General features: G+C 63.5%; 2 protein-coding genes across 2 annotated transcripts; one reads left to right on the forward strand and one right to left on the reverse strand.

Annotated features, from left to right (window-relative positions):
* Positions 1–145: 145 nt before the first annotated feature.
* STRC (stereocilin) lies at positions 146–11506 on the reverse strand. The gene is made up of 27 exons (XM_074836935.1): positions 11257–11506; positions 10857–11204; positions 10224–10296; positions 9563–9762; positions 7919–9444; positions 7493–7555; positions 7254–7370; positions 6740–6912; positions 6284–6470; positions 5882–5997; positions 5588–5720; positions 5128–5310; positions 4984–5022; positions 4546–4833; positions 4411–4469; positions 4076–4196; positions 3902–3993; positions 3548–3683; positions 3274–3473; positions 3122–3212; positions 2171–2848; positions 1656–1745; positions 1451–1593; positions 1193–1341; positions 995–1092; positions 650–797; positions 146–254 (listed from the first exon to the last, which is right to left on the reverse strand). Exons 1-27 carry the CDS (start codon positions 11504–11506, stop codon positions 181–183), a joined length of 5775 nt encoding a protein of 1924 aa, XP_074693036.1. The 3' UTR covers positions 146–180.
* Positions 11507–13354: 1848 nt separating this feature from the next.
* Positions 13355–21958, forward strand: PDIA3 (protein disulfide isomerase family A member 3). Its single transcript, XM_074837315.1, has 13 exons — positions 13355–13608; positions 13758–13836; positions 14751–14868; positions 15304–15411; positions 16309–16438; positions 16918–17034; positions 17510–17635; positions 18181–18363; positions 18892–19000; positions 19854–19982; positions 20698–20777; positions 21290–21347; positions 21554–21958. Exons 1-13 carry the CDS (start codon positions 13457–13459, stop codon positions 21671–21673), a joined length of 1509 nt encoding a protein of 502 aa, XP_074693416.1. The 5' UTR covers positions 13355–13456; the 3' UTR covers positions 21674–21958.
* The last annotated feature ends 1436 nt before the right edge of the window (positions 21959–23394 follow it).

Here is a 23394-nt window from a genome sequence, read left to right on the forward strand (position 1 = left end):
TGCAAGGGACTGCGTGTGGGTAGGGAGCTGGGGCTGGGGGCATCTTGCTGTGGGGGGCCAGGAGCTGCTGGGATGGTTGAGGCCAGGCAGGGAAAAGTGCTCCGGGGCCGTGCGTCGCTGCGGGCGGGCAGGGAGCAGAGCTCGTTGCTTGTGCCCACCATAATTTTATTACTGGGATGCTCACAGAAAGCAGTGGGGCAGGCAGAGTAGCAGAGCCAAGGGGAAGCCAGACTGGGCCCTGGCTCTGCTCCTGCCTGTGGGAAAGAAATCACTGTCAGAGCTGAGCGCGGCAGCCCCGGCCCTCCGTGGAGGGGCTCACGTCCCTGCTGCTGCTGGGAGCCCGCACAGTGCTCACACATGTGCACATTCCCAGAGGCGCTGTTCTGCGCCCGGGTTCAGGGCCGGAGGCAGCAGCAGGGAGGTCTTGCCTGGGCAGGGGCAGGGTGGGAGATGGCCTGAGGGAGTGTGAGCCAGGCAGGCGGTGGGGCCAACCTCCCCGTGGGGCAGCGCGGCCGGCGCCGGGGCCAAACCCGCATGACCGGACCCCTCCCGGCATCCCGGGGTGCCTGTGCGGAGCCCGGAGGTGCAGAGCAGGGACAAGGGGTGACCGGGCTCTGCCCAGGGACAGAGGCCACCCCACCACTCTCACCTTGGCCATCCTGGGCAGCCTCTCCCTCGCGCTGGGCGCTGGCCAGGGCCCAGCGCTGGGCACTGCTGAGCCACTGGCGCTGCCCCAAGGTGACAGCCGTGGCCTGGGCGCTGGAGAGGGTGCGCAGCTGAGCTGGGCCAAACACCACCTGCAGAGAGAGGGCAGCCAGCACGGTGAGACCCTGTGCCTGCTCCCCGGCGCGGCCGGGACACGTTCCACCTCCCTGTCCGGTGTGGGGGGCTCCCACCGCGCTGGCCCGGCCAGGGATCCCCCCTCCTCCGCATGCAGGGGAACGGCGCCATGTGTGCCCGGCCAAGCGTGCCAGGGGGGACGCCAGGAACTCACTGCGAACTTGGGTGCCGGGACAGCAGCAATGGCCCGGGGCGTGAGCGCCCAGAGCTGCTCAGGGACCAGGGCCGAGAGGACGATGTCGGGGAGCCCAGCTGGGGCACAGAGGACAGGGTCAGGACCCCATCCCTGGGCACAGGGGCCGGCAGGGCAGGCAGCAGCAACCGCAGGGCACAGCCCCGTCCCAGACCTCACCTGCCAGCGTCCCAACCTCTGTGAAGATTTCGGGTCCCCAGGCGTCGGCCGGGCCAAAGGCAGCGCTGGAGGTCAGGTGGGCAGCCAGCACCTCCGCCTGCTGCTCTGTGCAGCGCAGGCTCAGCGAGCCCAGGAAAGGGGCAGCTTTGCTGCAGGGAGCAGCAGCGTTGGGCGGCCGCGCGCCAGGGTGCGGCGCTGCCGTCGGTACCTCTGCTCGACGGGGGGCTCGGCCCGTGCTCCCCATGGACATGCACCCACCTCAGCTCCCAGCTGTCCAGGCCCCACAGCTCAGCCACCGGCAGCCCGCAGAGCAGGTGCCCCAGGGCCACCAGCTCGGGCAGCCCCAAGTCCCGGGTGCTTGCCCCACGCTGCCGCAGGAAGGTGGAAACCACGGCCCGCATCTGGGGGAGAGCCCGTCACGGGGGCCAGCTGCCTCCCAACCCCCCGGCCCCCAGAGCCTCACCTGCTCCGGTGACCAGCCGTCCAGCTCCCCCAGCGCAGACAGGGCCCCCCAGTCGGGGAGCAGCAGCTCCCGCAGCTCTGGCTCGCCCAGCTGGGTGACCAGCCGGCCCAGGCGCAGGGTCTGGGTGGGCTCCAGCGCCCGGGAACTGCCCCACAGCTGCGGCACCAGCAGCACCACCAGCTGCTGGCAGCACCAGCACAGCCCCCCAAGGACTGCACAGCCCCCCAAGGACAGAACAGCCCCTACGGCCAGCCCCCCAAAGGCAGCACAGCCCCCCAAGGACATCACCCCCACTCAAGGCCAGCACAGCCACCCACAGGCAGCCCCCTAAGGCCACCAAAGCCCACCAAGGACAACCACCCCCATGGGCAGCCTCCCAAGGCCAGCACAGCCCCCCAGGAACAACCCCCCCCAAGGCCAGCACAGTTCCCCACACCCAGCACCAACCCCCAGGGCCACCCCCACCAGCACAACCCCCCCATGTCCCCCCCAACCCTGTCCATGTTCCCCCTCACCCGCCGGACTTGGCCCAAGACAGCCTGGAGCTGGTCAGGGCGCAGCGCCGGGTCCTGGCCCAGCAGCCCCAGGCAACCCTCCAGCTGCAGGGGGGCCATGGCAGCCAGCTGGGCCGCGCTCCAGGCCGCCGGGAAGGTGGCACGTATGTCGGCACAGCTGGGCACAGGGGCTGCAGAGCTGGCCTGAGTGGCTAGCCCTGGCCCCAGGGCACCCACATGAGGGGGACACACCAGCCAGGAGGGGACAGGATGGGGACACCAGGTACTAGGGACACAGGGCCAGCCCAGGGAGGGGACAGCATGGGGACACTGGGTACGGGGGACACACCAGCCAGGAGGGGACAGGATGGGGACAGCAGGTACCAGGGACACAGGGTCAGCCCAGGAAGGGGACAGCATGGGGACACCAGGCACTGGGCACGAAGTGAGTGGGCAGGGCATGGCAGGGCACCAGGGACAGGAGCTGCAGGGGTGGGCACAGGGCTCGGGAGGGGAGCGCACCGTCTCACCTCGGTCCCCTGGCCCGGCAGCTGCCACCAGCGGGGCCATCAGCACTTCCTGTGGGCTGGGGCCCTTGCCCAGGGTGCCTTGGGGATGGCAGAGGCGTCCCAGCTCACTCTGCTCCCAGTCCCGCTGGCTCTGCAGCAGCTGCTCCACCGTGTCTCTGTTCAGCAAGTCCTGGGACAGCACCGGGCAGACATGGAGAGAGGGGCCAAGACAGACCCCACCAGCAGAAAGGCCCGGGGGGGAGCAGCAAGGACGGCACGGCCGGGGGTGGCGATGGGGTGGCACAGCCATGAGGATGGGGCACTGGCAGGGACAGCAGAGCCACGAGGACGGGACAGCAATGGGGGAGGCACGGCCATGGGGATGGGCACTGGTGGGGATGTCACAGCTCCAGGACCGGCCGCGGGGCAGCGCGGTGGCAGTGGGACAGGATGTGGTGCTCACCCCGGGGATGGCGCGCAGGCTCTCGGGGGGCAGCAGGAAGATCAGGCGCCCCAGCTGCTGCAGGGTCGACAGGCGCCAGCTGGGGGGGGGCCTGCGGGGAGGGCGTCAGAGTGCTGCTGGCTGGGCCCCCTGTGCCCCTGCCCCGCACTTACCCCAGCGCCTGCTCCGACAGCAGCAGCCGCCCCAGCTCGGCGGCCACCTCTGTGTCCAGGCAGGCATCCTGCAGGTCCCCCAGCCGCGGCAGCAGGCTCTCGGGCTGGACACGGGCCACGGTCTCCCGGTCCAGGAACCCCACCAGCGGGCCCAGCTGGTCCAGAACCTCCCCAGCCAGCTCCATCCCTGCCGGGAGCCGCTGCAGCAGGGAGAGCAGAGTGAGGGCAGGCGGCTGCATCTCCCCGCACCCCATGCTGGGCTCCCTGCCCTTACGAGCGAGCGCAGGGCCCCGCGGGCCAGTGCTGCCTGGCGGGCGGCCGGCAGGGCTAGCAGGCTGCGTGGCTGATGGGTCGCGTGGTCCAGAACCAGCCGCATCACAGCATCAGGCAGCATCTCCACCAGCTTCGCCCTGTGGGAGCCAGAGCACGGCTGGGCAGCACGGGGCAAGGGGCTGCTCTGCCCAGGGATGAACAGGGCACCAAGCCCCATCCTGCAGACCCTATCTCACAGCATCGGTGCATCGGTGCCCCTGCACCAGTGCTTCCTCCCCCGGGGGAAGGGGGCAGTAGGAGCAGAAAGGGTGGCCCACGTCCCTGCATCCCAGGGCTGGCTGCCCCCAACACCTACGGTAACTCCATGAGGAACCGAGGTCCCAGCCACGCCAGCTCCTCCCTGGAGAGCTCAGGACGCCCCAGCACCTCCTCCTGCACACAGCGCCTCTGGGGACACCACGTCGAGAGTGCAGGGCAGGGACAGAGGGGTCCCTGCCAGTCACGGGGGGTCGTGGAGCCTCCCCCTTACCAGGCTGGCAGGGAGGGAGCGAGGCTGCGCGAAGAGTGTCCGGAGAGCCCCCAGGAAATCCTCCCGGTCCAGCTCCTGCAGCGCGGCACAGCTCATGCCCACCACCAGCGAGCCCAGGGCACTGCAGGACAACGGTGTTAGACCCTGTCAGGGCTTCACCACCCCCAGCCCCACGCAGACCCGCTCAACCCTGCCCCAGGACCCTGCCAAGGCTCCTGCTCCCGCCCAGGGCACCCAGCCCTCTCCCAGCTCCTTTCCCTCTGCGGGGCCCCAGCCATCCCCGTCCCTGTGCCCCAGCCGGTGGCCGCTGGCCAGCCCGGGCAGGCAGCTCTCACCCAGCAGTGCGGTGGCTGCGGTTAGTGCCGGCTCCCACCTCCCTCCAGAGGAGCTGGGCCTGTTGGGGGGGCAGCGGTGGGAGGCAAGGCGGGGGGGCAGCGCCTTCCCCCACAGCCCCGTGCCTGGCCTCTGACCTGCTGCGGGGACCAGGGCAGGTTCAGGTCCCGCAGAGCCCCCCACAGAGCCTGGGCCCTGGGACGCAGGAGCTGGAGGGGCAGCAGGGGCAGCAGGCAGCGGGGCCAGCCGTCCGGGCGCTGCAGAGCCTGCAGCAGGGACACCGTCTGAGCCGCCGACAGCAGCGGCAGGGCCGGGCCCAGGCATTCACAGCCCTGGATCCGGAGAGGGGCCAGGACGGCTGCCAGCGACGCGGGCCCCAGGCCCGGCAGCAGCGGACACAGCCTGGCCGCCTCCCCCACCGACACCTGCAGAGAAACGCACTGGCCTCGCTCGGGCTCCTCCACCCCGCCGCAGCCCGGGCAGGCGTGTGGGGCGAGAGCTGGGGCTGTGCTCAGGCACCGGGGCACAGCACCCACAGCCCGTCCTCCTCCTGCAGAGGCACCTCAGACACTCACGTTGTCCCCCCGGATGGCCCGTGCAAGCAGGAAGGATGCCTGGGGGCAGGAAGAGGCGGCAGTGGTCAACGGGGTCAGCACAGCCCTGGCAGGGCCGAGGCTCAGGGGCTGCCCGGCTGCACCGCGGAGCCAGGCTGGATTCACCTGGGCACGCGTCAGCTGCGTCGGCCGTAGCCGGGGCAGGAGGGCGCTCAGCTGGGCTGCTGACAGGCGCTCCAGGAAGCCCACTCCCATCTCGGGGAGGACGCCCCTCCATGCCGGCAGCTCCCCGGGGCTCACCATGGCCAGGCTGGTGGAGCGCAGCAACTCTGCCAGGGCGAGCATGACCTGCCGGCGCAGGGCAGGAGGGGCCCTGAGCCCAGTGCTGGTGGGCAGTTGGCCCCATCCCCCGTCACAGCAGGAGCCACAGGGCGAAAACGGAGTTGGGACAGGTGCCCTGACGTGCTGCCTGACCCGGAGCCACTGCCCTGGCTCCCCTTACTTGTGCCGACACATTGTGGCCGGGCTTCCCCAAGAGCAAGGGGACAGGAGCCGAGCTCCGTCCACGAGGTGCCCCTGGGGAGGCCTGGCACAGCCCCCCCATGCCCTTCGAGGGCCGGCTCACCCGCCCGTGCTGCCGCAGGGTCCCCGCAGCAGCACACGCCAGCAGGCTCTGCTCCACCGTGCCCCGGGGGTCCCGCAGCCATGCCAGATCCTGCAGCTCCTTGGGGCTCAGGAAGCAGGCGAGGGCCCCCAGCCTGCACAGAAAAAGCCTGTTGGCAGGCAAGGGCAGCCCTGCCCGCACCCATCCCGGCCCCGCTCGCACCAAGGCCATGGCCCTGGTGGTGGGACCAGGGCCCCGCACCAGCCCGGCGTGGGGCATGGCTGTGCTGGCACTGGCAGCCCCCCTCACGCTCACCTGCGCCCCAGCTCGGGGCCAGCCGCATGGCTCCCGTTGGCCAGGCTGCCAGCGACGTGGCGGCCCTGCACCAGCCCCAGCTGCAGCAGCTGCCAGGCGTCCCCCAGCCCCCAGACCTGGGCAGGCAAAAGGGGAGACACGGCTCCAGCCTCCTGCCCAGAGATGGGGAGCCCAGCCCGGGCTGGGGGTTCTGCAAGCGGGGCCAAGGGCGGGTGGGCGGGGGTCCCTGCCAGGGGGGTGCAGGACCAGGGGTGCAGGGTGGGATGCCCAGCCCAGGGCACAGGGATCCCCACCCACTGTGGGCAGAGCAGGGGTGCAGGGGTGGGATCCCCGCCTGCCGTGGGGTGCAGGCACGCTGGCCGGGCAGAGCAGCCCGTGCTGGGGCTGGGGCTGGTGTCCCACCTGCTGAGGCGTGAGCTGCAGGAAGCAGGGCAGCGGCAAGTGGGGCAGCAGTGGCAGGACGGCGTGGAGGAAGCCCAGGGGCCACGTGGGCACGGCCCCGAGGGAGGGAGCCTGCAGCAGGCGCCTGGCAAAGGCGGCCTTCTGCCCCGGCGTCAGGAGGGCGCTGTGAGTCCGCAGGGCGGCGAGGCTGCGGGGCAGAGCGCCAGGCTCAGCTGCGGAGAGACCGCCCAGGCCCGCGCCCACCTCAGTGGGCACCCCAGAGACCACCACCAAGCACGTGCCCTGCAGAGCCCAGGGCCTGGGGGCACTTGGAGGCCTCCTGCATGGCTACGGCGTGGCCTGCTTGGGCTGGGGTCTGCAGGGGCCGGGGGCTCTGCAGGCGATGGCAGTGCGGGGCACAGGCCGGAGCTGGCCGTACCATGCATGCTGGCAACCCAGGCACCCAGCACGGCTTACACACTCTCGTTGGCCAGGAGGGCTGGCGGGAGCCTCGCGATGTCAGACACGGCCATGAAGGGGATGAACTGCGACAGGCTGACAAACAGCTCGGGGGTGAGATGGGGCAATCTGCGGAGCAGCAGCACGGCCAGGGACTGCAGACCCTCCTCCCCAGACACAGGTGACGGCACCTGCAAAGCTGCGTGAGCTCCAGCTCCGGCAGGACACAGCCCCAAGCAACCCGCACAGACCCAGGGCCGCCCAGCCGGGCCCCGGGAGAGCACCCGCATGCACAGGGACTGCACCCCTGCACCTCGGTTCTGCACCCACACCTCCCGTGCATGGGCTCTGCACCCCCTCACACGTGGGAGCTCTGAACTCCAGCCAGCACCGGCTCTGCCCCTGCCCTGTGCAGGGTCTGTGCCCCCACGTGTCGGCTGTACCCCCACATGCTGTGCACCCCCCAGACACGGGCTCTTCCCCCACCACACAGGCCCTGCATGTCCTGCCCCAGCTGGGCCCCTCTGACCACCTCCCCGCGCAGCCGGAGCCCCACGCGGTGCAGCAGGGCCAGGAAGCGCTGGACGGCCTCGGGCCCTGCCGCCAGCAGCAGCCCCTCGAAACTCTCCTCTGGCATCTGCAGGTACTCCTGTGGGGAGGCCGCAGCTCAGCGCCGCTGGCAGCAGGAGCCCGCTGCGTGGGGGCAGGCGGGCCCTGTGCTCCGCAGGATCCTGGGTGGGCTGGGAGCCAGCCTGGCTGGCCGGGCAGTACCTGCACCAGGATGTCCAGGGCGGGAGCACCCTCGCTGTCCTGGAGCAGGTCCCAGAGCACAGCCTGAAGGAGAGAGCAGGGCTCGCTCCCTGTCCCGGCCCAGACCTTCCCCCAGAGCTCCTCGCCCAGTGCCCCACGACGGGTCTGGGGCAGCGTGGCTGCAAAGAAGCTGACCCCGGGGGCAAGGGGGGTGGCTTGACCCCAAGCCACAGCCCTGACACCCAGCCCAGGACTGGCCGTTCCCAGCTGAGCAGAGCACAAGTGCTGGTCCCTTTCCCACCACGGCTGCTACTGGACAGGGACCCCGGGACTGGAGCCCGCGCCCTGGCCAGACCCTGCAGCCAGCGGGAGGGCTCCCCGGGTCTGTCACCCTGGCCCCGCACCCAGGGGGGCCCTCGCTCGCCGCCCCAGCGCTGGCCAACTCACGCTAAAGCAGATCAGCAGCTCCCACTTGGCCGAGGCCCTGGGCTCCCACCTCAGGTACTGGCCCACGGCTCGCAGGATGCCTGTGGACGCGTTCGCCCTGAGCAAGGCCCAGAAGGAGGTGTTGTCCAGGAGGCTGGAGAGGAGGATGGCCTCGCTGAGCTGCTCCCCGGCTGCCTGCCCAGCCTCCTCGCGTCCGGAGAGGGCCAGGCTGCGGTCAAGCAGGCGCAGGAGGTAGTTCACGTGGGGGACCCAGCCCGGAGCCTCCTCCCGGCACCGCAGGAGCTGTGAGGCCAGCCCCAGCAGGTAAGCAGCCGGGTCTGGGCAGAGATCCGCAGCGTCCAGCCTGGGGGACAAGGGCAGGAGCGCCAGGAGCTGCTGCAGCAGGCAGTGTCCCCGGGGCAGGGTGCCTGGGCAGCGCAGCCCGACCGCGGGCTGGGGGTGCCCCAGCAGCGGCGGGAGGGAGGCGTTGGTGCACGCCGGCTCCGGGAAGCAGCCGGGACGCGCAGTCCCGCACAGCTCCAAGAGGCCAGCGTTCCCCCGTGTCCCCAAGCCCCGGCCCCCCAAGGAGCAGGGCTCTGAGGCGCTGGGCGTCTGCGCCCGGGGTGGGGGACCACGGCACAGCCGGGACAGCCGGGCCCGGCGGTCGGTGGGCAGCAGCTCGCGGCTCCCGCTGGCGCAGGGCCGGGCTCCCCGGGGCGGGCGGCTTCCCAAGAAGCAGCTCCAGGCGTCCTCCCAGCGCGCACCCAGTGGGCAGCCGCTGCGGGGGGGGAGCCGGGCCCCCGCCGCGCCCCGCGCCGGGTCGGCACAGAGCCGCTCCAGCAGGACCTGCTGGGGCCCGGGGGTGCCCCTGAGGGAGGTGTTGCTGCAGACGGTGCTGTTGAACTGGGCAGGGTAGCGCTCCCGGCAGGCCCGGGCCCAGGCTGAGCCCGCAGAGAGGTACCAGGCTGCGCTGGAGCAGGCGGCCCCCAGGTCCCCGGGGTGCTGCCCGGAGCCCCGGGAGCTGTTGAAGAGGTTGCAGTAGAGGTAGACGGTGAAGTTGGAGACGCCGGGCAGCGCAGGGACGCTGTCATTGCATGCAGCCTCCAGCACTGGGGGATGGAGCGAGGGCTGGCCCGGGGGCACGGCGGCGGCTGCTCGGGGGACAGGCTGGAGGCAGCCGGCGAGGGGCGGCGGGGCGGGGAGCACCCCGGCCGCGAAGCCCAGGCCCCGGGCGTCCCAGCTGAGGTTGTGGTGGAAGCCCCTGGAGGGCAGAGACCTGATCAGCGCCCCCCCCCGGCACCCAGCACGGCCCCGCCCGGCCCGTCGGGGCGCCCGACACGGCTCATGGCCCGGCCAATCCCGGTCCCGCGGGGTATCTGCCAGCCCCGCCGCCCCCCGAGCTCCGGGCGGCCCCAGCGACCCGCGGAGCCGGGACCGGGCTCGCGGGAGCGACGGGGCCGTGCGGCGGCCGGACTCACCAGAGTAGCAGCTGCGGCAGCGTCCCTGCGGGGAAAGGCGGCCGTCAGACGGCGGCGGGGCACCGGGAGCTGGGGCACCGGACACCGCGCACCGGGCACCGACCACCGGGAGCGGGGGCCGGGCACCGAGCACAGGGCACCGGGCACCAGGTACCGGGCACGGGGCCCGGCGGCGCCGCTCACCTGCGCAGCGCCCGTCGCTGTCGGTGCGCGGGGTCCCCAGTGCCGCCGCCGCCGCCCGCATCAGGGCGTCCCGCAGCCCCGGCGCGCTGCTCCGGAGGGGTCTGCACGGCCCGGGGCCCCCGCCCCGCTCCTCCGCCCCGCTCCTCCGCCCCGGGACGGGCACGACGTGCCGGAGCGCGGCGCCGGTCCCTCCTGAAGCAGCTCCTGTGGGGCAGGGCCCGGCCGGCCGTCATGCCGCGGGCCCCCCCCGCCACCCCGGGCCTCCCCGGCCCGGCCCCGGCAGCCCCGCAGAAGAGGCCGCATCCCGCGGAGGCCCTGCGAGCATCACCCCCCGCACGGCACCGCGGGCCTTTGCTCTATGGGAGCCCCCCGGCTCTCGGGGACCCCCCCATCTCTCTGGCAGCCCACCGGCTCTCTGGGACCCCCCCAGCTCCCTGGGACCCCCCCAGCTCCCTGCACAGCTCCACAGTTTGTCACCACCCGCGACCACCCCCCCCCATTTCCAGAGCTGGCGGACACAGCCCCCCCAGTGGCCGGACACGGCCGGGCAGCCCACGCAGGCCCCGGGAGCGGGATCTTTGCCCCGCAGCCGCAGAGGGGCTGAGGGAGCGGGACGGCCCCATCACGGCGGGGTCTGCGGGCCCGGGGGGGTCGTGCTCACTCACCGCAGCCGGGGTCCTGTAGCAGCAGCAGCAGCAGCAGCCCACAGCCGGGAAGGGACGCGGCCATCCCTGCGCCCTGCGGCCCGCGGGAGCAAGGGGCAGAGCTGGAGGAGGCCCGGCAGCTGCCGCGGGGCTGTCCACGGAGCCCGGCTCCAGCCCCCGGACACTCCCGCACCCTCCGCGGCTCCCGCACCCTCATCCGAGAGGCCGCCCCAAAGACCTCCGGTCCCACGGACCGCCGAGACGGAGTTGGGCCGCAGCCCCTGACCCCTGCCCAGCCCCTTCCCCTGATCCCTGCCCGGCTCCTGATCCCTGCCCAGCACCTGATCACAGCTCCTTCCCTCCTTCCCCTGATTCCACCCCTTCCTCTGATCCCTGCCCTTTCCCCTCATCCCTGCCCGGCTTCTCATCCCAGCCCCTTTCCCTCATCCCAGCCCCTTCCCCTGATCCCTGCCCGGCTCCTGATCCCAGCCCCTTCCCCTGATCCCTGCCCGGCTCCTGATCCCAGCCCCTTCCCCTCATCCCAGTCCCTTCCCCTGATCCCAGTCCCTTCCCCTGATCCTTGCCCTTTGCCTTGATCCCTGCTCCAACCCCCGATCCCTGCCCCTTCCCCTTCCCCAGCCCCTGCCCGCTCACGCCTCTCCTCCCGCCGGGGCCGACTCCCGCAGGTCTCGGCTCGGGGCTGTAACCCGAGGCCGCCGCCGCAGACGGTGCCGAGCTCCTGCATTATTGATGCCGGGAACCCGGCGGGGGGGAAGACACTGCCCGGTCCGGGGGGCACTGCCCGGTCCGGGGGCAGCCTGTCAGTCTGGGCCGGCTGCGGGAGCAGCCCCAGCGCTGGGTCTCCCCGGAGCCAAGGCGGGGGCTGATCGGGACGGGACGGCACCCCCCACTCCCCCGCCGCCCTCTGCCCCCCTCCGGTGACGGCGGTGCCGGTGCGGTCGGCAGCGCCCCCTGCCGGCCCCGGTGCGCGCCGGCGCGGGGCTTCGGGACAAGGGAGCGGGGAGAGGGCTCGGGCTGGCGGAGCCCGTTTAACTGGGGGCGGCGGGCGGGGACTGGACGGCTCCTGGCGTGCCGTACAGCCGGGTCCCGGTGCCGATCCCGCGGCGCTCCGCCGGGCTGTGCCGCCGCTGCTCCCGCAGCTCCCGGTAGCGGGAGAGGGGTCCCGGGCCAGGCTGCCCCCGCTGCCTCCCACCTCTCTGCTGGGACTCGATCTGTGGCAGGAGCCGTTCCGGCAGCCGCCTCACCTTAACTGGCCAACGGTGGGTCCCGGCGGGCAGCCCCATCTCCCCGGGGCTCCGCTTTCACGGGTGACGGCGGCTCCCCAAAGCTCCCACGCTGTGACCCCACGCCCCAGTGCCTGGGCCGGGGTGCCGGGGTTCTGTCAGTCCCGGTATTCTTGACTTTACAGTGCTGAATTCAAACTCGGGAGTTCCCGATTCCCCTGGCAGTAACTAGGCTGTTCTCCACCCCCTAACGAGCACAGGCCCTGTGCGCTGGCACTGGCGGTGCCTCGAGCCCCGGCCCAGGCAGGCTGACGGGCTGCAGGGGCAGCCCTCCCATGCCAGCGGCTCAGCTCCCCTGGCTCCTTTCCAGCCCCGCTGGAAACGTGGTGACTGGGCTCCAGTGGGCATCTCTAACGGGAAGTGTCCCGGGATCCAGCTACAGGAGTGCAGCATCGCTCCTGCAAAGGGGAGGAAGGCAGCACGAGCAGCTGTGATGGAGCAGTTTTCCCTCTGCAACCTGTGCCTGCTCGTTACTTGCATGAGCTGCTCGTCCACCCTTTCCCTTTCTGTAACCAGCTGGGTCACGCTGCAGGTCCTTTCCCACCCACTGCCCGCACCCCATCAGCCCCAGCGTCCCTGCAGTGCCATACTTGGCACCACTGTCCCCTTCTTTCCTGTCCTTTGTTCCTAGATCACCCTCTGTGTTTCTCAGGTCACCATGACCTCATCAAGTATTTCCTCCTTGATTATTTTCTTAACCTTCCTGAACTTTTGCTAGCCTGGTCTGGTTCTGGATGCTTTAGTAGCAATTTCTGTAAGTCTAAAACCCCCCCAGGTGATTATGTTGTTTCTGAAACAGGGAAGATCATGTTTTTTCAGCCCTGCAGTTTGAAGTACCATCTCTGGAGTCTTCTCCCATTCCCAGAGGTGTTTGGGGAACTCTGATTCCTCCTGCGCTTTAGGAGAAAGCATGTGGCAGCACTGCTGTATGGTGAGCATCCCCACAAATGAGATCGCTAACAGTGAGCAGATTTATGTGGCTCTTGCACCATATTGCTCGTATGGGAACGGCACAGGACCACGGTGCTGCCAAGGCGCGGTGGCAGTGACGTGGGAGCAGGGTGTTCCTGCTCCAGGCCGACTGGTGACACTGAGCGCTTCAGCAGGTGTTCCCGCAAGCAGCGAGGGCGTTTCTGACCGGACAGCCTGACGTGGTGACGTGGGAAGGGCCCGATCCCCGGCTTGGCTGGGAGCACCCAAGCGCTGGGGAGTGCCGGCCTCTGCCATCGCACCGGAGCTCTCACGGGTCGGTGTGCGGGCTGGGTGTGCCAGCGGAGCTGCGGCACATCCCGCAGCCCTCGCCGGCGGGTGAGCCGGGTGCTGCTCGACGGGTCTCCGGCCCGTGCGGTGCCCTGGGCAGAAACAACTGCCTCGACACTGCGGGCTGGTGCTGCCGGTAGACCGGTGGGCTGCTCTGCCGACGGCGTGGCCGCGGCGGGGTTTTGACTGACACACAGCGATTCAATGAGTTAAATCCCCCGGGACCGGCGATCATTGACCCTCTCCCGGGGACTCTGCGCCCGCAGCCCGGGCACCCAGGCCCGGCGCTGAGCGGGGCCCAGGGATGGACCCCCGGGGTGGGGGGAGCCCCAGGCTCCGCCGGGGCTCGGGGCTGAGCCTTGAGCTGGGCTGCCCCGGGAGCGGTCGGCGCCCGGCGGAGCCCGAGGAGGCCGATCCCGCCGGCACCGGACACCCCAGCCCCGGTGCGGCCCGACGGCGCCGAGACCCGGCGGCCGGGGAAGGGAGAGGCGGAGCCGCCGCCGCTGGCCCCGCCCACCCTGCCGGCAGCCCATTGGCCGCGCTGGCGTGACGCGCGGCGCGGCGCCCAACGGGGAGCTGCCACACGGCAGATCCGGCTGGGGAGGCGGGACTTCCGGCCCTGCGGCCCCCGGCGCCTGTTCCCCGCCGCCGCCGCCGCCGAGGAGGGAGCCCCGCGCCGCCCCGCCCGCCATGTCCGTGCCCCGGCCGCGGCCCGCCGCGCTGTTGCTGCTTCTCCCTCTCCTTGCCCGCGCCTCCGACGTGGTGGAGCTCAGCGATGCTGACTTCGAGAGCGGCCTGGCTGAGCGCCCGGGGCTGGTGCTCGTGGAGTTCTTCGCACCCTGGTGAGGGGCCGCCCGGGGCGGGCGGGAGCGGCGGGGCCGGGGCTGTGCGGGGCGCCGGGCAGGGCAGGGCCGGGGCGGGGGGAAGGGGCCTGGGCGCTCCCGGCCGGCCTAACCTCCCCCCTCCTCCCCCCTCCCCCGCGTCCTCCCAGGTGCGGGCACTGCAAGCGGCTGGCGCCGGAGTACGAGTCGGCAGCGACCAGGCTGAAGGGGATCGTGCCCCTCGTGAAGGTGAGGACCCGCCGCGCCAGCCCCTCCCGGGCCGGTGCTGTCCCGGCGGCGGCTTAATGGCTGGCCTGGGTGGAACGGGAGCTGTACTGTGGCCATCCGCCAACAACGCCCGCCCGGTGCGCATCGGGCTCTTCCGGGGCCCTTCCGGGGCCCTTTCGAGCTCTGAAGGCTTCGTCTCTTTGAAGCTTTAGACACCGGGGGAGGATCTGGAAGCTGAACCCTGCGAGGGTGCTGGCGCCCAGACGGTGCGCAGAATGTAAGATGGGTGTGTGCTAGTGCAGAAAAGAGGGCTCGCCCCAGCTGGGAGGAAGAAACCTTCTTTGAGCGCTGTGATCTAGTCTGAGAACCAGCAGTGTCCTTCATGGTGTTGTTGCTTGACTTATAAAGGCTGTTATCCAAGAGCTTGCTTTTCTGCCGGAAAACTTGTGTGGTTTTCTCGAATCAGGGTCTTCCTCTTCCCTTCTGGGAAGTTGCATGGGCTCAACACCATGGCTCCTCTCAACTGAGGTCAGCCTGTTTTCTTCAGGCATTGAGGGAACTTTAGGTCTGATCAGGTCTGAGAACAGTTGATTCCTGTTAAGCCTGTCACTGATCACAAGAATCTACCCTTTCTAGTATTTTTTCACGTGTAGTCTGGTCAAACTCACAACTACTTAATTTATTTTTCTGATCTGTCATTAGACCTGTGCTACCTCTTTCCCCAGTCATGACTGTCCAGCTTTTGGTTTTGCAGACACTTTGCGGATCCTTACACTTTATGTGAAAGGAATCCAGCCTTGGGTAAAGACACACAAGAGCTTTCAGACCCTCTAGACTTTATCCTTATGCGTGATAACATGGGAAACAGCAAAGCTGCTTTCTTCCGTGCGTACGAGTAGCTAGGTCACTGAGTAGCGATGTTTCTCTTCCTTTAGGTTGACTGTACAGCAAACTCCAACACCTGTAATAAGTATGGAGTCAGTGGATATCCCACCTTAAAGATTTTTCGAGATGGAGAGGAGGCAGGAACCTATGATGGACCCAGGACAGCAGGTAAGAGCTTGTCGGCGAGCACCTGGCTTGCCAGAAGGGTGCTGGCAGGCAAACCCGTGTGCGATAGATCGTGTCAGGGACGTTACGTGTGCTGAGGGACACAGAAGGTTCCTGCCTACACACGCCCCCCCCCTTGCCCTTTCCAGAACAGTTTGTGCTGGCAGCGCCCTGGATGCTGCTTATCCTTTAAAGCTCTTTTTTAAAGGTGAAGGCTTCCACGTTATCTTTAACTCCTACTACCCTTGCTGGGGGGCAGCATCTGGAAAATGCTAGAAGGTTCCTATGTAGTGGCTGATGGCACTCCGATTCACATTGTGTTTATTGTGTGGGAGAGGGGTATGGATTCCGCAGAAACAGCTTCTGCTTTGGGAAGCTTGAGGAATGTCTTGTAGAACTTTCTATTGATCCCTTTAGCCATTTAACTTTTCTTTTAAGATGGGATTGTCAGTCATCTCAAGAAACAGGCAGGACCTGCTTCGGTGGCTCTCAATTCTGTGGCTGATTTTGAGAAGTTCATCGGTGATAAAGATGCTTCTGTGGTGGGTGAGTAGATTCGGTGCAGCGCTGAAATGAGTGGACGCTCGGCTCTGGAAGATGTCTTGGGCACTATAATGTGACAGGATGAGCAGTATCACAGGCTGTAGCAAGAGCAATTCAGCTGGATGTGAGCAAAATGGTCTTTCATAATGGGAAGCACGGAATATTTGCCCAGAGGGATTTCGAAACATTCAGATTTTCAAAACTCAGCTGGACAAAGCTCCAAGCAACCTGATCTGACTCCGAAGCCGGTCCGGCTTTGGGCAGGAGGTTGGACTTGATGACCTCTGCGGATTCCTTCCAACTTCTTTTCCACTTTTTTTTTTTTCTTCCCCTGTGATTCATTGACTGTCTGTCAGACTTCCTGGCACCATAGTGTATCTTTTTTTAAAGCCTGTTTCTCTTTTGGCTGCCTGACAACAGGTGGTTTTGGATTGCTAGAAAGTACACTGGGGCGCTGTCTGGTGACATGGGCAGGCTGTCGATGTGGGGTGATCTGGCCGTGGTTTACAAGGGCCAGTAGCCCCTTTACTCTCTGCAGGTCAGGTGCCATCTTACAACTGTAACCGGATGAGTATTGATCAGCATTCCCAAACTCATTTTTATTAAGTCCCATTGGCAGTTGTTATCACTAGTAGTGTCACATGGTTACAAACAGATACCTTGGTGCTTGGAGGACAACTGCCTTTTGGCTGGGCAGGCTCTTGAGTAACTTTCTGCTGGTGGGAGGGAGGGAGTGCAGAAAAGTTCCAATAAAAATGGGAGAGAAGCTGTCGAAGATGAAGGCCTGAACACGCACTGGACAGAAGTGATCCTTCAGTGTGTTGTAGAGATGATGATGAGGGCTGCACAGTGACTGCTGCTGAGTCGGTTTGGGGTCACCATCTGTCTGTTCTGCTGCAGGCTTCTTTGGAGATGCATCTGGTGATGCTTATTCAGAATTCATGAAAGCTGCCAACAACCTAAGAGATAACTACCGTTTTGCACACACCAGTGAGGACCAGTTGGTGCAGAAGTATGAGGAAGATGGAGAGTAAGTTACTTAACACAAAGATTTCTTGTTATTGAGACTCCTGGAACATATTCATGGATTCCAGTTGTTGACTGGATTCACTTTCTGAACACAGCTTAAGGTTTTGTCTCTTCCCCAGCGGGCAGTGGCATATCTTATTTTATCTCTTTGGAACTGAGGTAGGAAAGGTACAGATGGTTGCAGGCTCTGGAGGGTTAGTGTTTGCCTGCGGGTGGGAGGTGTCTCAGCAGAGGTGTGTTGCTTCCCCATTGCTTGTTACGGTGGGTTTTGTGTTTCTCACTGCGGCCTGTCTGAAAATGGAGAGGGTCTGACAGGTTGATCTAATGCAGTGGTGCCACCAGGAGACTAGACAGCCTTGTGGGAGCTGCAAAGAGTGAGCGTGGGTAGTCACTGGAGAAGGGGTTCTTACCTCATCCAGTTGCTGTCCTTGGAAACCCAGGGATACTTTAAACTGATTCACGATACCTGCTTCCCCTCAGGGGTATAGTCTTATTCCGTCCTCCACGCCTGACGAACAAGTTTGAGGACAGCTCCATCAAGTACACAGAAGACAAAATCACCAGTGGAAAGATCAAGAAATTCATCCAGGAGAATATGTGAGTGATTCCTCACCAGGGAACATGATAGACTGTCCCCAGTTGGATTTGGCCCTGTCAGAACTTGTTTTCTCTGACAGGCCCTGCTGCCCTTTCCTGCTTAGTGTCCGGAAGAGCGGTCCTGCCCCCGCTGTCTCCTTTGGGGGCCACCTTCTTTCTGGAAGTCCTGGCATAGCTGCTGGCATTTACTCTCCATATTCTAACCACACTTCTGTTTAAAAACAGTGAGAAGTGTGCCAGCTTTGGCCTTATTTAAGTTAGATACAGCCACTGACCTTGTGACTAGAGGTGGAGATTTGACTTAGAATAACATGGTACATGAGCGGGCAAAGCGTTTCTTACTTCTGTCTTACTGATTAGTGGCATTTAACGTTCTTGGGTGGGAAACGAGAGTGTGCTGCATCGAGCCCGTTCCTGGGAGGTGGTGGGGTCTGGGCATTGAAACCAGAGCTGCTAACATCTGTCTCGTCGACAGCTTTGGCATCTGCCCACACATGACTGAAGACAACAAAGACTTGATCCAGGGGAAGGACTTGCTGGTGGCGTACTACGATGTGGACTACGAGAAGAACGCGAAGGGCTCCAACTACTGGCGCAACAGGTGGGCAGCGGCAGGGTTGATCGGCCCCTCTCCCTTCTTCCCTGTGTCTGTGCTGTTCTGTAGCTCAGCTGACAAAGTTTCCCCATTGTTCATCTGGGAATTCTCTCCCAGAAAGCTCCCAGCTGAGTTTCTGATGGGAACTATTGGGTGGCTGCTGCCTGCAGAGCCCAGAGCGTGCAATGTGTGTATCCTCTGAAACCCCACCTGCTTGCTTTTGGATCCCTTGTGCTGAGACCTTAAACACAGGCTTCTTGCCTGGTGGTGCGGGTTCTGTCCTTTGTATTCTCCAGTGGCAGAGACCCTGATGCTGACAAGGGTGGAGGATGAAAGCACACGATGTTTGCACAGGCCTCAGTCGCAGCAGACACAAGTTTACTCCTCTGCTTCTCAACACCATTTCTGTAGGACTTGCCTGTGCAGAACACGTCACACCATTGAATTCCTTGTTCAGCGTGCACTTCAACTTGAAGGGTGTTGCATCATGTAGAAGAAAGTGTTCCAAGAAGTAATGCTTTGTGGTTTTTGTTTGTTTGTTTTCCCCTCAGAGTTATGATGATTGCAAAGAAGTTCTTAGATGCTGGCCACAAACTGTCTTTTGCTGTTGCTAGTCGGAAAACCTTTGGCCATGAGCTTTCAGAGTTTGGTCTAGACAGCAGTGTGGGTGAGGCTCCAGTTGTTGCCATCAGAACTGCTAAAGGAGATAAATACGTCATGCAGGAAGAATTCTCGTAAGTTTTTGAACTTAGCAGAGTTGTCTCTCACCTGATGGACTTTGGTCTGGGGGTCTGTGACCAGATCATACTCTTAGCTTGGAGGAATAGGAAAGCTGGATGTTCCAGCTAGAAGAAATGATTGCTGGGTCAAAATGGCTCTGACTTGTGTGTTTTCCTGCCCTGTAGAGAGCTTGCAGCCCCTCCTGTTATACAGAGAATTTAATTCAAGATACTTAAGCATCTGGTTAGGAGCTAAGATGCATTAAAGGGCAGAGGAAATAGTTGCGCCTTTCTTCTTGAGAAAGGAAACTTAAGGGTGTTGAAGGCCTAAAACTTAGAATGGGAAGTGCGTCCAGCCTCAAGTCAGAACCCTTAAGGGCATCTTTGCACTTGTTCTGGGGTCTTCCAAGCCATCCCCAGCCTGATGCTCTCAGGGATGCAGGTGACATCTGTTCTGTGGGTGGAAAGAGCTTAAATCAGCCTTGAAAGTTTTCCTCATCCTATATGTGTGATGATGGCTGTAAATTGTCACTTCACTTTCAGCCGTGATGGAAAGGCTCTGGAGAGATTCCTGCAAGATTACTTCGATGGAAACTTGAAAAAGTATCTGAAATCGGAGCCTGTCCCTGAAAGCAATGATGGCCCTGTGAAGGTGAGTGCCACGTCACGTGTGGCAGCAGCTCCCGCCGGTGGATGCACAGACGCTGTTCAGCAGCAGCTCTGGCCCTGTGCCTGTACCCCATGCTGCAGGTGCTGCCCTGTGGCATCTTGCGGTGATAGAGGGAGGGAGAATTCACTCCCTTGTGTCGCAGTTTTCTGAGCCGAGGGAGAAATGCAGCTTGCAGTTTTGATTCCGTTTTGTTCTCTCAGCATAGTAATCGCTGCTTGAGCACACTGGAGATGTGCTCTGCCAGCGCAGGGTCATCCAGATTTACAGAGGTTACACAAAGGCCTGCTGTCCCGGCCCGTGTTCCCTCACGGCGTGGCCCTCCACTTGGTCCTGGCTGTGCTATTTCTCAGGAGTTACATGCTCATCTGCTTGCTGTGGGTGATACAGCTCCTACCTTTCATCCTTCCCAGTAAATTCTGCCCTGAGTGAAGGCGTTCCGTGGCCTGGCTTTACGATGAGGGGCCTCATCAGGGAGTGGAAGTCACTGCTTGGTTTTGGGTGGATGGGGATGGCCTCAGCCAGTCTTGCCAGGCTGATTCCTCAGCCTGCAGCTTGCTGGGATTACAAAGAAATCATTTGTCCTCCTGTGAGGATACCAGATGCAAACCTGGCTTGCAGGTAGTGCCGATACCTTATGAGGGGTGTTCACCTCCAAGCTGAGGATGTTACGGCTCGTGGAGAGTTGTGTGTTTGGTTGTTTTGCTGCTTCCTGTGCAGGCGCAGTGCGAGCTGTACTGTGGGAGGGCCAGGCGTGCTTGGGCGGAGTGAACAAAGCACTGTTACAGCCTCACTCTTGACTTAGGAAAACCTAACTTGTACCATCAAACGTTACCAGGTGGTGGTTGCTGAGAACTTTGATGAAATTGTTAATGCCGAAGACAAAGATGTCCTGATAGAGTTTTACGCGCCCTGGTGTGGCCATTGCAAGAATCTGGAGCCTAAATACAAAGAATTGGGGGAGAAGGTAGGTCTGGGACTCTGTTGCAAACGCAAACTAGAATTTTGCAGCACTAAACAACCCTGCGGGTTCGGTCCATCCAGCCTTTACGATAACGGGGCATGATTGTGCCTTCATGCAGACTGAGCTGTGGCATCTCCCGTGGGTGCAGAGGTACGTCAGCAGGATTTGTAAGCGTGGTAGCAGCCACACGAGAAGGTTTAGCCCACATCCTTTGCTGCGGCACATAAATATAACCTGATTCACGTACTGGCCTCAACTGCCCAAGTTCCTTTTCGGGTGTTTTCCCTCTGCACGATTATAGTCTCCCATCTGCTGAAGGGTAACACTGCCCCGCACACTTTCACGAGTGGAGTAAATAAATTTTTATCCCAGATCTGACCAGCCTTCTGCTACTTGGCTGTCGGGCACCCCTCCTTCCTCCCAGCCCCTTTCTAAGGTGGAAGGTGAGCAGGTGCTCTGGGGTGAGGGTTCCCCAGGAGTTGCACCAGACCAATTCAGCAGCCTGTGGAGATGTATGTGTGCTGCATACAGCTGGCTGAGGAGGGCCTTTGTTCCCTGTGCCCCTGCTGAGGCAGAAGTAAACTGCTCAGAAGAAATTTGCTCAGCTTTTGGCATGCCGTGTGCACTGTCCTCTGACATCGCTGTCTTTGATGACGTTGCTGAGTTCCTGGTGTTAACTACTACGGACTTGTCACTAATAAGCTCTTTCTACCAACAGCTCAGTAAAGACCCCAATATCGTCATTGCCAAAATGGATGCCACAGCCAACGATGTGCCTTCTCCATACGAAGTCAGAGGGTAGGTCTTATTGTTGTCACACCACCGTGTCAGGGGGTGAGTTCAGGCTTCTGTCTCTGACCAGTGACCACAACAGAAGAGCTGAAAGTCTCTGGGGAGGATGGGTGGGGGCGGCTGGTATGCGATGGCTAGGCATTTGCTTAGCGTGAGGAAATCAAGGCTGAAAACAGAGGATGTTCATCTGCCTTGCGTCTGTGGGTTCGGGTGTCCTGGCTGTGAGTGGAGCTGCGTCTTGCTGCTTTCAGATCTGCTCTGATTCTGTTCCTGGCAGTGTGAAACCAATGCTGGGCTCGCTTTTCCCAAAACAGTTTAGCAAACTTGGAGATGCTGAGCTCAGCCGGCTCTGCAGACATGGCCGGATTTTGGAGGCCGCAGCTGCTGGTTTAGGAGCGGCTGAAGCTGTTACCGTGTTTAGCCAGGGGAGCGCAGAGCGTGGTCCCTGCGGTGAGGGCTGGCCTGCTCCTCTGGAGAGTGCAGCGCGGTAGGAGCTGACCTGTCTCCTCTCTCCCCAGCTTCCCCACCATCTATTTTGCTCCAGCTGGCAAGAAGCAGAGTCCAAAGAAGTACGAGGTGAGTATTTTGCTGCCTTGTAAAGAAGCGAGGTAGTGTCCAGGTGTGCAAATGCCGTCAAGCCTCTCTGGAGCACCAGGACTGCTTGGCTGCCCAGCTCTGCTCATGGGTGCTCTGTCTCCTGCCTGGCACCTGAGCTCCCCCTCCAGTGAAGGAGGAGCCCCCAGGGAAACAGGCTCTGCCTCACTGTCCTGTGCTTTCTGCAGGGGGGCAGAGAAGTGAGTGACTTCGTCAGCTACTTGAAGCGGGAGGCAACCAACACCCCCGTGCTGCAGGAAGAAGATAAAACCAAGAAATCCAAGAAGAAGGTGAAGGAAGATTTGTAAAGTACCCACTCGCCATCATGTCGGGATGAGCTCTGTGTGAATTGGGGAAGCACTGGGCAGACTGGGGCCAGTTCTGGGTTGTGGCGAGCCAGTGACCATGTGGGCCAAGGGGACCCAGCTGCTGTATCTAGTTCTGTTTAATTTCCTGCCGTCTCGTAGCTGCACTGTTGTGGGGCTCCCCAGACTGGTTTGTTTTGTGGTTTGGGAGGGGGTGGGGGGTAGGGTTATTTTCTAATTTTTTTTGTACATTTGGAGAAGTGAAACAATAAAATGACCCCCTTAAGACCAAGTGTCCCTGTCCTATGGAGACCTGTCACACCTAACACCAGGATCCTGCTCTTCGGAGGCAGCAACTTCCTCCTGTGAGTTGTTTCCTTCTGTGAGCCTTTAGAAGTCCAATTCTAAATCTTAAGCTCAGCCTTCAGCCTGCTCTTCTGCAGCTCATGAGTCCTTCCAGAGCATAGTAGCAGCAGCTGTCCCCTCGTGCTGTGCCTCAGGTGCTACATTTACACAGATTTTGGTCTAAAGGACTCTGGTCACAAATGCTTTTGCTGCCTCAGCGAGTTCTGAGGTACATCATGCTTCATGTGACTTGGATCTCGACAGGTGCAGGCGTATAGAGCGGTCTGGCAAAGGGCTGTGCAGCAGCAGTAAATCAGCTCTTAAACTGGTGCAAAAGTAACCCAGCGTAGGGGAGGAGCGCTGCTAAAAGCACAGATAGTGCTCCTGCTGAGGGTGCTCCTCGCAGCCCGTAGGCTTGTCTGTGGCTTGTGCGGTGAGGACAGTTAGTTGTGAAATGATGGTGGCTCTTGGTAGAAGGAGGCTGGTGGCTGTGGGAGGGAGAGGAATAGGATCCTGCGCTGCAGCTGGGTGCTGTGGGCTGGGGCCAGCTGGCCTGCGGGACAGGCAGTCCTGGCTTGCTTGGGCGCAGGATTTGCTGACTGGGAAGGTCGGGAGCAAGACGCCGAGGGAACAGAGACGGGCCCTGCCCCTCTCTGCATTTCTTGGGCTGCCTAAGCCGGGAGGCTCAGCAGATGCACAAGGCGCTGCTGTGTTGCAGCAGTTGCCATGGTAAGAGCCAGCGTTTGCTTTCTCTGTGGATTCCTCCCCCACAGCTCTGAAGGCTGCGCACCAGTTATTTATTGCTGCTGGAATTCTCCAGGTACAGTAGATCATACAACGCCGAGCACTGTCTACAGCAGCTATGCAGTAGGAGAATTTCTTCCCCAGCTCCATAGGTATCAAACCACGGCTGCCCTCTGCTCTGCCCCAGGCCCCTCGCGGGGGGCGGGGGGGAGGAGGAGGGGGTGTCTGACCTCGGGCTCCGGGACCCCTGCACTGGCTGCAGACTCCAGGCGCTGGTTCAAGGAACGGGGACGCAACAGGCCCTGCTGACGGCTGCCTGTGTTCCGTAAAACCAAACCGGAGCGCTGCTTCCTATGCAGACGGGGTTCAGCCCTGTGTCAGGCAAGGGAGAGCCAGGGGAAGCTTCCCTGATCTTCGCTTTGCTCCCTGGTCTGTGACTTCAGACCTGGTGGCACCTGGGCACTAAGACAAGTTTAGTTGGCCCAGAGCCCTCTCGGTGAGCGCCGGTGCTCGGATCAGCCGGGCTGAGGTAAGCCCAGGCTGGGTGACACTTTCTGGCCAGAGGGATGAAGGGTGTGAGAAAGCGCATTGTGCTGGTGGCTGCCAGGTATCCTCACTGCGTGCAGCAAATAAAC

Source organism: Strix aluco, chromosome 12 (genome assembly GCF_031877795.1).
Source record: "Strix aluco isolate bStrAlu1 chromosome 12, bStrAlu1.hap1, whole genome shotgun sequence".
NCBI classification, from domain to species: Eukaryota; Metazoa; Chordata; class Aves; order Strigiformes; family Strigidae; genus Strix; species Strix aluco.

Coding starts and splice junctions, on each gene's coding strand:
- STRC (XM_074836935.1), bottom strand. CDS start 11,506: ATGGGGCTGCCCGCCGGGACCCACCGTTGGCCAGTTAAGGTGAGGCGG. Junction 7,371..7,492: donor CCCTGGACATCCTGGTGCAG/GTACTGCCCGGC, acceptor GCCTCCCCACAG/GAGTACCTGCAGATGCCAGA. Junction 3,213..3,273: donor CTGTCGGAGCAGGCGCTGGG/GTAAGTGCGGGG, acceptor CCCTCCCCGCAG/GCCCCCCCCCAGCTGGCGCC.
- PDIA3 (XM_074837315.1), top strand. CDS start 13,457: ATGTCCGTGCCCCGGCCGCGGCCCGCCGCGCTGTTGCTGCTTCTCCCT. Junction 13,837..14,750: donor GGATCGTGCCCCTCGTGAAG/GTGAGGACCCGC, acceptor CTCTTCCTTTAG/GTTGACTGTACAGCAAACTC. Junction 17,035..17,509: donor AAATTCATCCAGGAGAATAT/GTGAGTGATTCC, acceptor TCTCGTCGACAG/CTTTGGCATCTGCCCACACA.